At 37.5% G+C, this 13481-nt stretch overlaps 1 protein-coding gene across 6 annotated transcripts in view; it reads right to left on the bottom strand.

Moving 5' to 3' along the window:
• ZFAND3 (zinc finger AN1-type containing 3) overlaps window positions 1-13481 on the bottom strand; it is a 139673-nt gene that overhangs the window by 90731 nt on the left and 35461 nt on the right. For all 6 annotated transcript variants that reach the window (XM_030447241.1, XM_030447240.1, XM_030447238.1 and 3 more), the window contains one exon: window positions 13021-13047. In XM_030447241.1, coding sequence (XP_030303101.1) covers window positions 13021-13047 — 27 coding nt within the window. The remainder of the gene's footprint in view (window positions 1-13020; window positions 13048-13481) is intronic.

Below are 13481 nucleotides of genomic sequence, written 5' to 3'. Positions count from 1 at the left end.
TTCGCTACAGTACCTACAGAAAAGTCCTCAGTATCTTAAAACTCCTTTCATCATTTACTAGGACATGGTCAGCAGAACACAGAGTTGCTCACAATGTCAGATGCTTATGCAGTACTAACTCAGGGTAAATATCTGATATATCAAGAGCAAAATAGCTTTCATTCTGTCAAAACCAGCTCAAGTGGGAACAAATACATGAAATCTGACCTTTACATCAAAAAAGCTCTTTTGGCTACCACAAAGAAAACCAGGATCTGTTACAGAAGCTTACAGCACTCTGCATTTTTAAACCAGTTTGATGAATATTCCTTCGTATTTTCCCCCAACTGAGGCATAACAAGACGGAGGGGAGGAGGGTTAGAAGGAAGGAAGTGCACTGGAGACCTGCTGCTATGCAGAGCTACCAGATATACTGATTCAAAGAATATTGCCAGCCATCTTGATTCTGATTTCAGGGACACTTTTTTTACCCTCAGTTGTTCATGAACCTGCTGTGGCAGGTGGGGTTGGACTTGATCTCCAGAGGTCCCTTTCAAACCCTAACACTGTGATTCTGTGAACCCAATTAAAAAAAAAAAAAATTTAAAATCAGCTATGATTTTCATGTGTCAACTACCAAAACAAATTACTGCTGTGTATGTTTTAAATTAAACCCATGCAGTTAAAAGGTTCCAGTTATAGAATAATTTTAACTTATTAAAGAATACATCATTACATACTAACAGAAATGGTACCTAATAAAGAATAACATTTGAGGTATTTCTGAACATGAACTTACCCTTTGCAATTACATAGATTTCAATATCCCTTATAAGTTTCCACATTTTTAGGATTATTTTTATCTATTAGTTTTATTTAGATATTAGTAAGTCTCATTTAGAAACAAACAAAAAATTTAGAAGCATGGCCATTGTCACGAATCTACCTTTTAAAGTGCTGCTCAAAGCTCTCCAGCAGACAGCAGTTCTGTTGAAGGCCTAAAGTGATGCACAGACTTTGCTGAGGCACAGAAAATGTCATAGTGAAAAAGTGCACTCACCTGCACTGGGATTCAGCTTTCCATTTCTTCACGTATCATAGGGCAGGACACGTCAACAGAGGTGAACAAAAGCTTGTGTATTAAGACCAGTAACACTATACTAAACATTGCTAAAGCACAATGATAGCACAATATATTCCATTTCCAGTCCAGAAATGATCCAGACTCTGGTATTACCCCCACAGATACTATCTAAAGTACTGAAGTGTTTTTTTCACTGCTCTGAAGCAAAAAAAGACAGGACAGAAGGTAAAAAATCACCATCTACCATCTTCAGTTAAGTGAGAAAATCCTGCAACTTAAGTTGAATGAAGAAATCCATCCTTTACTGCTGATTTTGCTCACTGCAAACAACTTTCACCTCAGATAAAAGATTTTTATACACTTTAGATCTGACCTCTTTATTTAATTTTAAATAGTTTTTACAATGCATACAAACAATTACAGAACTTTTATTTTAGGGGCCACTTAGCCTGCTGACTGGGTAGAATGAGAAGTTCAAAACTGACAATTGAGGCAAAGCTCCTTTCTCTGAGACTAATCGCTTGCTTTTATCCCAGAGGAAAATTCTGAAAAGAAATCAAATAGAACTACCTTCTACACACTATGTCACAGAACTCCTATGTGATTTTTTTAAGTTCCTCCCATTCATTTATTTTCAGGATGTTTAATTAGGTATACTTAGGTCCCCACTATCAGAAGCATTCAATACCCCTGCAGTTCAATAAAAGTAGGGAGTTCTATACTTTCAACGCTTGAAGCACCATAAAATTATATGGTTTGGTGAAGGGAGATTTAAGACCACTATAGTGGTCCCAAGGAAGGGGAAAGTTGATACTGAATATCTGTGGATGTTTGACATTTGCATTTTAGATTTTTATCTATGTATAGCTAACAAGAATACCACCACCTTGACTCACAGAAATGTCAAGATGGAAAATTACTTATTTTCTTGAAGCACTTGGGGGCTAATTAGTTCTCTAAATAAATTCTGTAAAGAAAATAATTATTCTCCATTCAGGTCAATGTGCAAATGCTTTATTAAAATGATACAGGGCATGACAGAATGTCTTGTATTGCTTCTTATTCAGTACAATGAATAGAATTAAAATTTGGTGGAAACATCCCTATAGTATTGCAGTTAAAAATGTGTACCTTATTTCTTACTTAACAGCAAGGAAGGTAATTCATTAGAAATACTAGCACCTGTGGTGCATGCAGGACCCCAAGTGTCTTCACATTAGGACAGGGTATCTGCTTAAAGGAGACATTTTTAGCAAAGTAGCCTTACCTGAATGATATTAAATTACCTGTGATTTAAACCAGGAGATTAGGCACATAAGCTTATGTTTTCTTGTACTCTTTGATCCTTTTACATAATTAAAAGATTAATTATAAAGCACATACATGGATTGGATTAATTATGGCTGCACCCAAATCTGTCTTCTAGTTTTCTAAATTTACAGTGCCAGTTTCAGGCAACAGTCTATGCCTTCTGCAAAGGAAAGGAACAAAATTTTACAGTCCAGTTACTAGGAGACGCAGTTATTGCAGGTTCATTTTCAAGAAGGGCTTTATCTACAGTCCTACAGGCTCAGAGATCTTCACCATAATATTCCACTCCACCCTGTTATGGAGATTTACTGGCTCACAATCAATGTTAAAGACAGATTCCAGCTGGATACTATTTTAACCTGCCGCTATTCTCCATGACTAAAAATTAGGTGATATTTTAATGTGATCACAAGAAATAAAAATATCTAGAGGGGTATTTTTTAACCCCAAAGTTTGCTAATTAGTGCAACAGTTTGAATAATAACTTTTAAAAATTCCCTCTCATTTGATGTAAAATTCTAACTTCTAAATCTCTAAGGAAGACAGTTATTATACTTTTCACTTTCCATCTAATAAATACTACATGTAGACTCACTCATAGACCATGTTTGGGTTTGTTATTTTTTTTTTTTAAAGAAAGCTATAGTTGTATTGACTAAATCTGCATGAGCTGTTTGCCCTCTGGTGACTAACTTTGTGAGACAAGATTTGTAACAGATACATGAAGACTGGTATGAATAAAGAATGACTGGAATGTTTGAAAAATCCACACAAAACAGCATTAAAAGAGTTAAAAGAAATGGTATGCATTAACTGCAACAGCACAATGTGATTTCATTCAAATTAAAAAGAGAAACAAACTGAACTAGAGGAAAGTGTCAAGCAGATGAAAAGCAAAGCTGAAACAAGCAGCATAACCACACACAGGAGAGAACTGAAATTCCTTAAAGGTATAAAGGGAAAGTCCAAAATCAGCTTATCATCCTGATAAGACAGCAGAAGGCTTAATACCCAGAATATCTTATTCTCCATGTCACACACTGGTAATGTTGGCCATACTGTTTGGACATGCATCTTGACACTTATGAGTACATGGGTGTGAAAGCATTAATAGACAAAATTAACTTAATTACAGATTTTGTTAAAGAAAATTGCCTTCCACCTCCATATGATCTGAAACTAAATTGCTACACTGATTTTCTGCACTATCAGTAACACTATGCTAGAGCTGGGGGATGGGAAGGAGTGAGGGATGAATCTTCATTAGATACAATGAAAGAAGCAAATTTTGATCCTAGATTTTGGGCAATTTTGTCAGCCTGAAGCCCTTGACTGACTTTGCAGACAGGCAATTCACATTTTAATCTAGTATGTGTTAATGGCATACTTGCTTCGAGTTCATTTGGAAGAGGAAAACACAGATACTGTTTCTCAAAATGACCTTCTGGTTCCTCAAAATGACCAAGATAAGGATCTAAATTTATCTCCACTCCTTAGATGTCCACTGTTACTATACTGAACAGGATATATATTTTATCTTCACAAACACTCCAGTGAAGCAGGAAAACACAAGGAACAAAGCAGAAGACAAAACCAAGCAACTGGTCTAGTATCACAAGGAAATGCTCATTGACTGTAAAAAAGAAAACAAGTCTCAAGTTCCTAGCTAGCTGTCTAGCTGCTAGATCACATTCCTTTCATATAAAATGGACAGCTGAAAAGTCAGTTTTGTTTTGTTCCATTATCCAGATTGCATATGTCCTGTACACCTGTTTCCCTAACAGTCTAAATCACCCTAGCCAACCCTTACAGTTCCCTTGTTCCTATCTGCAGAGATAAGAGGTTTTCACTCTTAGGTGAGGTTTTTCCTGGTCTTGCCTTCCTTGTCTATGTAAGGACTGTTGAAATGTTGTCTGAGTCAATAGGCATGATGGTTCACCTAAATCCTTTCTGTGTCCTTAGCTGAAGGTAAATGGTGGACAGAAACTTCTTCCCTTTGAAGATGTTCAAGCAAGTAGAACATGCAAGTTAGAGCAGAGAGGAAAGGAAATGTTGGGGGAGAATTGCGAAGTGGAGTTAACTTCTAAAATTGTTGTTGTGTCTTGCCTGAATTAACCAGGAAGTTTAGCTACTATAAAGACAAGTATAGCACTGGAGAATTTCTGCAACAGTCAAAAATACAGATGGTCATAGAGGCACCCTTTCCCAGTTACCTCAAAACATTGCAAGAACAACAAGCCTTTCCTCATGGTCACCTAGCACATACCTTTATTACTCTCATTAAATAAACATTGCTTCTAGATTCCTTCCCTTGTAAAATAGGTTTTGAAAGTAACTCTTTTACAATCTGGCACTTTTCCTGTCCTACCTCAGCCTCTTAAGTAGCAGTTCAAGGAGCAAGAGAAAAGTTAGCTGCTAGTTCTCTACAATTTTTCATGTGACATTAGCAATTGGAATACTAGAAAATATGCAGTTTGACAGTTATGCTTGTTCATTCCTAAGAAACCCCCATGCAGTACTGCAAAACATGTCTCAAATGACAAAATTTTATTTGCAAGATGAAACATGAATCTGCATCCTACTTCTCAAAGGAATGAATAGAATTTTTCTAAAACATACTCACTGATAAAGACCTCTTCTCAGAGGGAAAGAGTTAAACACCCTATTTTATTCTCCAAAGGCTTCTGGTCCCATGCAGAGGTGCTATGTTTTATTTAAAACATGCTCTCTCTCAGTAACCACTTGTTCTAATTGGCAAGGCAAGGCTGGGTCCCTGAAGCACACAGCTCGTTACATTCAGTTTGGATTACAAAAACACGATGAAACAAACTGCATCGAAATGCACAAATTAACAGCTTAGGAGTGCACGACACGGACATGGAATTAGATTGTAATATGGAATAAACTCCACAGGGAGGCTAAGGAACAAATCACTTGCATCTCTATAAACTGCAGAAGGTTTCCAAATGAACAAATACACAAAACAGAGCACAGACTTTTCTTTAAGTCAAGCAAATTGCTAAATGTGGATGGAAAAAAAGAAAAAACATTTCTTCTCCTATCTTATACATGGCATTTATAGGAGAATGAAGTTACAAGAAAGTTTAATAAATTAAACCTGCAGGTTGCGCATTCTAAATAGGTAGCTCTGCTTTCATGCTGGCAATGTGCAAACATCATGGCAATTAAGTCAGATTTCTCAACATTTTTTTTTACATCAGAGAACCTATACATGAGAGACTAAATTACAGCTGGTGTTTTGACAAGTCACTTGGAAAGGTTACAAGTTAGAAGGTGAAAAAGATATTAACAAAACAAAGAAAATTGCTTTACCATATGCAAGAAAAATACTAAAAAACAGAGCCATGAAAGACTAAAAATAATGCAAGTCTGAGACAAAAAAGGGCTGAGATCTTTTCTTTGCTTATGGATCAATCTGTAAAATGAGACTGAAAATGCCCTGAGGTAAGAGAAAGAAAACACATGGAAAATATTGGTGATTAAGACTATTTGGCTGCCTTTTCAGGTAGCCAGTACTCAGAAGAGGTCATATCTTTGAGTATAATTTATAGTTTTAACAAATGAGCCTGTGAATTTTGCAAGATTCAATTCAATGGAACAGTCACTAATGTCCTACAGGGTAGTTTCCTGATAGGATTGATTTGCTGTAAAATGTTAGAGTTCTAAATTAAAAGGCATTCAATTTTCCTTGACTGTGTTGATCAAAAGATATTTTCAAATGTGACTGGAGAAAAGCACTACCAACTTCAAGCTAATAGCAGCCAGGAAGAGAAAAAGAAAAAAAACTGTCCTCCCTCAATATGCAATATCTGAGTGCCAGCTTTGAAATAAATTCTCTTTCTTCCACTACGTATAGAATAGTATATATATATATTTCTATGTATATATGTTTCTATGTATAGAAATAAAAACCTTTCATGGGTCTGTTCTCCATCTGCGCTTGCCCCTTCCCACTGTTTTACATGGGTGAAAATGAAGAAGGAAAAAAGAAAAAAAATTGAGGAAGTCAAACCAGCAGCTGAACCATTGGCCCTACTGATAACTTATTTTGTAGTGTTGGACACACAGAATCATCATGCTTGGAAAAGACCAAGATCAAGGCCAACCATCAACCCGGAAAAAAACCTCATACCCTCTGAAGCATGTCTTGAAGTGCCACACCTACATGGTTTTTTAATACTATCAGGGATGGTGACTCTAACACCTCCCTGGGCAGCCTGCTCTAATGCCTAACCACTCTTTCAGTAAAGAAATTCTTCCTTATCTATACCGAAACCTCCCCTCACACAAAGTCAGGCCATTTCCTCTAGGCTTTTTGTTTTGGTTTGTTTTTTTTTTTTTACATGGGAAAAGAGACCAATCCCCACCTTATTACAACCTCCTATCATGTAACTGTAGAGAGCAATAAGGTCTTCCCCTCAGCCTCCTTTTCTACAGACTATAAACAATCCCAGTTCCCCCAGTCTCTCCTCATAGCACTTATTTCTCTAGGAACTTCAGCTTGACTGCCCTTCCCTGGGCACATTCCAGCACCTCAATGTCCTGCTTGTAGTGAGGGGCCCAGAAATGAACTCAATACTCAAGATGCAGCCTCACCAGTGCTGAGTACAGGGGCACGGTCACTTCCTTGCTCCTGCTGGCAACACTATTTCTGATGCAGGCCAGGATGCTGTTGGCCTTCTTGGCCACCTGGGCATGCTGCTGGGTTATAATCAGCTGCCTTCACCAACGAGGTCCCAGGCAGTTGAGGGCTGTGCCTTCCATACAGCATATTTAACACCATCCTAAATAACACATAGCAAAACCATACCAGTGGTGCCACAAAGCAACATAGAAACCCTGTACTCCACAATTTCCATGTCATAACAGTATAGACACAGAATAAAAGTGGACCTCTCAATTAACCTTATAGTAACTTCCCTCAAAACATGTTCTCTGTTTAACCTATAACCTCCAGCAAGCCCAGAAAGCTTCAGGTATCCTTATCTCCTATACTTTCATTGAGTACTGGGAACACATAGCATAAATCCCCTGGATATTTCAGTTGGCACAATTTTTGACAGAATTAAACCAATTAATCCTAAGGTTTGATAATACAACTATGCTTAAATAGTTTTCTATTAATTTGTATTTCTTCTCCAAAACATTAAGACAGGCTAGGGGAAAAGGAATAAACTAAAGACAAAAGCTTTCAGAATTCTTCCACACTATATTGCCCTGTTCTAACCACCAAAACAGAGCTCTTATTCAGATCTCAGATTTTTTTTAATGCAGATTGATGCATAGTGATAGTGAAAAAAAAAACAACTTTGGGGTCAGCAGAGTAAATCAAGGTTAGAAATAACTTAAGTTTTGGGTTTTTTAAGTCATCCATCCATTTTTTTTTCTTAATTCCATTTCATGTTGATTGTGATTCTCAAGTTTAGCATATATTTCACCTTTCCAAATATACTAACTATGCTAAGCCATCTTTTCCCTAGCAGCCTTCCCATTTAAAAGTTCTTTTGGTACAGAGTAAAAGAAATAAAATGCACTGCCAATCAATATCCATGTTTATACCTGGAATTCTATCATTATCATCTAGTAGGTGTTCTAGAAATTAGGAATATCTTTGTTGCTACTATAACCAGATAAAGAATTTTCCAAATAATTATTTAGCTTCCAGTCTAGATGTATAATAAAAGTTGAAGATAAAACTTCACTGCTCTCACATGCTAGTCAGCGAGTGCAGGTTTTTGCAGTAAGAAGCCCATGTATTTCAAAAAATACAAATACAGACATGAATATAGCAACAAATTCTTGTCTAATGAAGCCAACAACCAGCAAAGGGAATACCACAATGCAAAAGAGTTTGTATTCAAATAAAGAAAATCAGTACTTAACTTTTGTTTGTATACTTGTGAAAATGCTTGCTCCTTTTCCAGCAGAGTACTAAAATAATTTCTGATGTGAATCCACATAAGGGTACAGAAAATGCAAATACAGCAGATTATTAATCATTAAATTAGGAATGAAAAAGTCATTAAGAAGATGCAGGATGAATAAAGCATAATTTTCCATGTATCATACAAGAAGCTACAGGAAAGATAATAAAATTTGAACTAGTACCATGCAAGATGTACCTTTTGAAAAGGTTTTCAGTAAGCAATTTGAAAGTGTAACTGAGGATCAAGTTACACTTTGATGTTAATCAACCGCTATTTAGGCAGGAACAATGACTTCTAGCAGCTCATGCTTACCGTAGGTGTTGTTACTGCCAGAAAAGGCAACATTCTAAATAACTTCCAGAATTTACAAAGATGGAGAGAGGAGGAAACTGTATTAGTCAAGTGACTGCCAGTCCCATAACCCCGAGAATTTTGTAAAGCTTTGTCATGGCTTAAACACACCGAAATAAAGGTCTGGTTAAGGGTTAAGACAGACAAAAACACAAAATAACTCTCAAGTCAGATATTTAAGTGAATTCAGGAAACAGAATGAACAGTGATTCATCTGATACTTCTAGACTCAGATGATACATAGGAGACAATAGTGTCTGTTTTATTTTTTCCACTATTTGATTTTTTTAATTCAGAACAAAGGATAGTATCAAAGCTACAAAGTTTTATAATCTGGCGTAGATCCATGCATATGTATGGACAATATCTATGTGGTCCCAGCAATACTGACTGCTTAGTTGATAGACTAAGATTTTAAAAATCTGTAATTTTTCATTTATCAAGGCACTAGTATGTGAAAAAATGTTTTATTTCAAACTAAAAATAAAATGGAACTAAGGGTCAAGGCCCTTAACTCTCTTGAGAATTCTTGGATTATACAGTTGAAATGTTTTCTCAAATTCAGTGATGCTGACCTAGCACTTCACAGAACATTTAACATAACACAAAAGAGAAATCCACAAAGGGTGGAAGATAGGACAGATAACCTGGGAGGATTACAAGGAAATTGTTCATGACACCAGAAGCCAGGTTAGAAAAGATAAAGCCCTGATGGAGTCAAATCTGGCCAGGGACATTAAAGGTAACAAAAAAGGATTCTACAGATATGCCAGGAAAAAAAGGAAAAACAAGAGAGAATGTGGGGCCCCTCTGGAGGGATACAGGTGACCTGGTTATCAAAGATATAGAGAAGGCTGAAGTACTCAGTGACTTCTTTGCTTCAGTCTTCACTAATAACCATTTCTGCCACACCATCCAAGTCACAGAGGGCAACAGCAGGTTCTGGGAGAGTGAAGAACCACCCAGATTAAGCAAATACCACGTCCAGAACACCCAGAGAACCTAAAAGTACACAGGTCCATGGGACCTGATGAGATTCAGCCTCAGGTCCTGAAGAAACTGGAGGCTGAAGATGCTAGGCCACTTGCCATGATATTTGAGAAGTCATGGCAATCTGCAGAAGTTCCCACAGATTGGAAATATTTTAAAAATGAAGCAAAGGGAACTAAAGACCAGTCAAGTTCACCTCTGTACCAGGTAAAACCATGGAGCAGATCCTCCTGGCACCTGTACTAAGGCACACGAAAAACAACAAGGTGACTGGTGATAGCCAACATGGCTTCACTAAGGGCAAATCATGCCTGATGAATTTTGTGGCCTTCCATGACAAGAGTTACAGCTCTGGTAGACATGACTGATGTCATCTAACTGGACTTGACCAAGGCATTTGACACTTTTCCACATGACATCTTTGTCTCTAAGATGGAGAGACATGGCTTTGATGGGTGAACAACTCAATGGCTAAAAGCTCTTGGCTCCCACTCGAAGAGTTGTGATCAACAGCTTGATTCCAGCTGAAGAGCAGTAACAAGTGGAGTTCCTCAGGGGTCTGTTCTGGGTTCAGTGCTGTTTAACTTCTTTGTCAGCAACATGGACAATGGCATTGAGTGCACTAGCAGGAAATTTGCTGATGACATGAAGCTGTGTGGTGTGGTGAAATCACTTGAGGGAACAGATGCCATCCAGAGGTACCTTCACAGGCTTGAGACATGCACCAGTGCAAACTGCATGCAGTTCAACAAGACCAGGTGCATCTGGGTCAGACCAGTCCCAGGCACAACTGCAAGCTGGGTACAGAGTGGGCTGAGAGTTGCCCTGGAGGGAAGGATTTGGGGGTGTTGATTAACAAGAAGCTCAACATGAGCCAGTGATGAGCTCACGCAGCTTGGAAGACCAACTGTATCCTACAATCCATCAAGAGAAGCATGGCCAGCAGAGCGAGAGAGGTGATTCTCCCTCTATACTCTGCAGTTGAGACCCTACTTCAAATAATGTGTCCAGTTCTGGTATCCCCACCATAAGGAGGACAAAAATCTCTTGGAATGAGTCCAGAGAAGGGCCACAAAGATGATCCAGGGGTTGCATCACCTCTCCTCTGAGGAGAGGTTAAGGGAGAGATTGTTCAGCCTGGAGAAGACTCCAGGGGGACCTTATAGCTGACTTCTAGTATCTTAAGGGAACCTAGAGGAAGGCTAGAGAGGGACTTTTCATACAAGTGTCCAGCAAAAGGACAAGTGAAAATGCTATTAAACTGAAGGAGAACAGATTGAGACGGTATCTTAGGAAGAAGTTCTTCAATATGAGGGTGATGAAACTCTGGAATAGACTGCCCAGAGAAGCTGTGGATGCCACCTCCCTGGAGGTGTTCAAGGCCAGGCTGGGTGAGACTGGGAGCAACCCTGTTTAGATGAGAGGTGTCCCTGACCATGGCAGGGAGGTTGGAGTAGATGATCTCTAAGGTCACTTCCAACCTAAGCCATTCTATGATAAACATACCCAGGCATACCTGGGTAAAAACAGGTGGACACTGACATTACAATTACACCTTCCAACAGAAGGGCTATGAAATTGATTCACAAATACATGAATACTCTAGTAATCTCTCTCTTCCAGCTTTCCAACTCCATCTCTCCACCAGTGCACCCAGCACTGCACTTACCTTCTGTTTCCAATACTGAAATCCACTTACTGCATCCCTTTCCAATGCTGATTGCACCATAACTAAAATTAAACTTTCTAGAATCACAATCAACTGGATCACAGGTAGAATGAATTTTTTGACTGATTTAAGTGGAAAGTTTAGTTTTACAGTTTTCTGTATTTGTATAGTTGTTCTTACTCTCTAATAGCTTATTTTGTGACTGTTCCCAGTGGTTTCAATTAAAAAGGAATTCCTCAGGCACCAGGTGCTTTTTCCAAGAAATTTCATAGAATTCCTGCCTGAAAGAGCCTACTTAGTAGAAGTGGCTTCTCAAAAGTAATCAAATATTATGTCCCTTTTAAAATTCTATAAACCTAATGGGAGCAAGGATAGGTTAACAAAGAGCATTTTTGAAGAATTTCGCTCACCACTGTGCTGTATTTTTTAAGTGTTCAGCTTTCAAATTTTACTTTGACAGAAGAGAGGTTGCAGTATTAGCAAAAAAGTGGTGTCACTAAGGGAGATACTTTGGCTGTAATTTGCATTTTTTCACTTACCAGTCTATATTCTGATTTTTTTAAAAAATCCATCTTTATTGCATTTGTATTCTGGATAGAAGTTTTTTCAAACTGTTCCTTAATCATCTGAAGAGCAAACTTATTTGAAGCAATTTAACACGAAAGATTACACTTGTACTGTATCTGGAGACTGAGGCATTGCTAGCACATGGTCAGCACTTGAATTGGAGACAGAAGGTTGCTAAGGACTTTGCAGAAGTACAATTAACTTGAAATTATTTTATATAGGATTTTGAACATTTCAAAATCTGCTGCTTCCATAGGGTTTAAAATAAAACAATTCAGTTGTCTTTTTTGGAACTGGCAGAAAAGGTGAAGAGGAGGCAAAGAGGGGTGAAGAAGATGGCTAACTTCAAGTTCCTATCCAGTATTTACCAAATTTACGTGCAAGTCAAGACCTAGTCCATGGCAAAGACTGCAGATTTGTGGCTATAAAAAAATGTTTAGTGAACCTCTTAGATCTAGGTCAAGACACTGGGCTCATCGAGGTAAAGGGCTGCACATTTCTTTGCAGTATCCAGCTCACTCTTACCATAGACAGTTGAACAACCTAATCTTTATAATAACCTGTGAAAAGAATTCTCACGTTTAATATTTTTTAAGTGCACCAAGATAGCAAAAACAAGGGATGCCACTCTCCCTGCTAAGTATTTTTGTTGCTGTTGTTTTGTGTTTCATCTGGGGACAAATGGGAGTGAAAATTCAGTGAATTTATCTTGATAACAAATTAGAAATCTCAAGTGCTTGGTCAAACAAGAGGGCACACTGACAGTCCCACACCATTGCTCTACTTCTGTGCTAATTAAATATACCAGACATCAAACCATGACCAGGGATGGAGAGGAGAGAAAGAACAGAAGCAAGGAAATGCTCGTGATCATATATTTACAAACTTGCACATAATTCAGAAGGTCACAAAAAAACAGTAAAATAGAAAGGTTCTACATAATAATTCATATTACAATGTAAACCCAACAATGTTTTCATCTTGTGCTGACTTGTTGCTCTTCTCCCCTGGTTCCTATAAAAGGATAATTTTTACACCAATGCTTCTCTGTGTGTCTGAAAACACAAAGAAGACTGGATTCCCTCTGGAAAAAAAACCCAAACATTTAGAAAGTTACTAACCTTTTTCGTTGTGTGGATTTCTTTTTTCTAAAATAAAAGAGAAAGGAAACGACAGTCAAGAGAAATAATTCTTCCCCATTTTCCCTTGCATATAAATCTGGTTCAATACATTTGAACTAATAACTTCCCATATTAAAAGAGAAACAAGGAGAATCTTTTTCACAATGTATCTTTAGAGTGCATGAATTGCTGTAAAATTACTTCAACAGCTTACTTGCCTAAAAATCTTGCTGTGTTTATTAAAGTTAGAAAATAAGAGCATACACGTTTATTTCAACACTGCACCTGAAAGCCCATATATATATAAAAATATATACATGTATATCTATATATATAAGCCCATACATATATAAAAAGTATGCTAAAAACACTTCAATACCAGGAAAAATAAATATATTAAAAAAAAAAAATCAAAAAACTTATGCAAGACTGGTAACATCAAGAGTTTTCTAGTTACTGCT

Source organism: Calypte anna, chromosome 3 (genome assembly GCF_003957555.1).
Source record: "Calypte anna isolate BGI_N300 chromosome 3, bCalAnn1_v1.p, whole genome shotgun sequence".
In the NCBI taxonomy this organism is placed as follows: domain Eukaryota; kingdom Metazoa; phylum Chordata; class Aves; order Apodiformes; family Trochilidae; genus Calypte; species Calypte anna.
The sequence above is the reverse complement of the archived record's forward strand: the minus strand, read 5'-3'. Positions and strand labels throughout refer to the sequence as shown.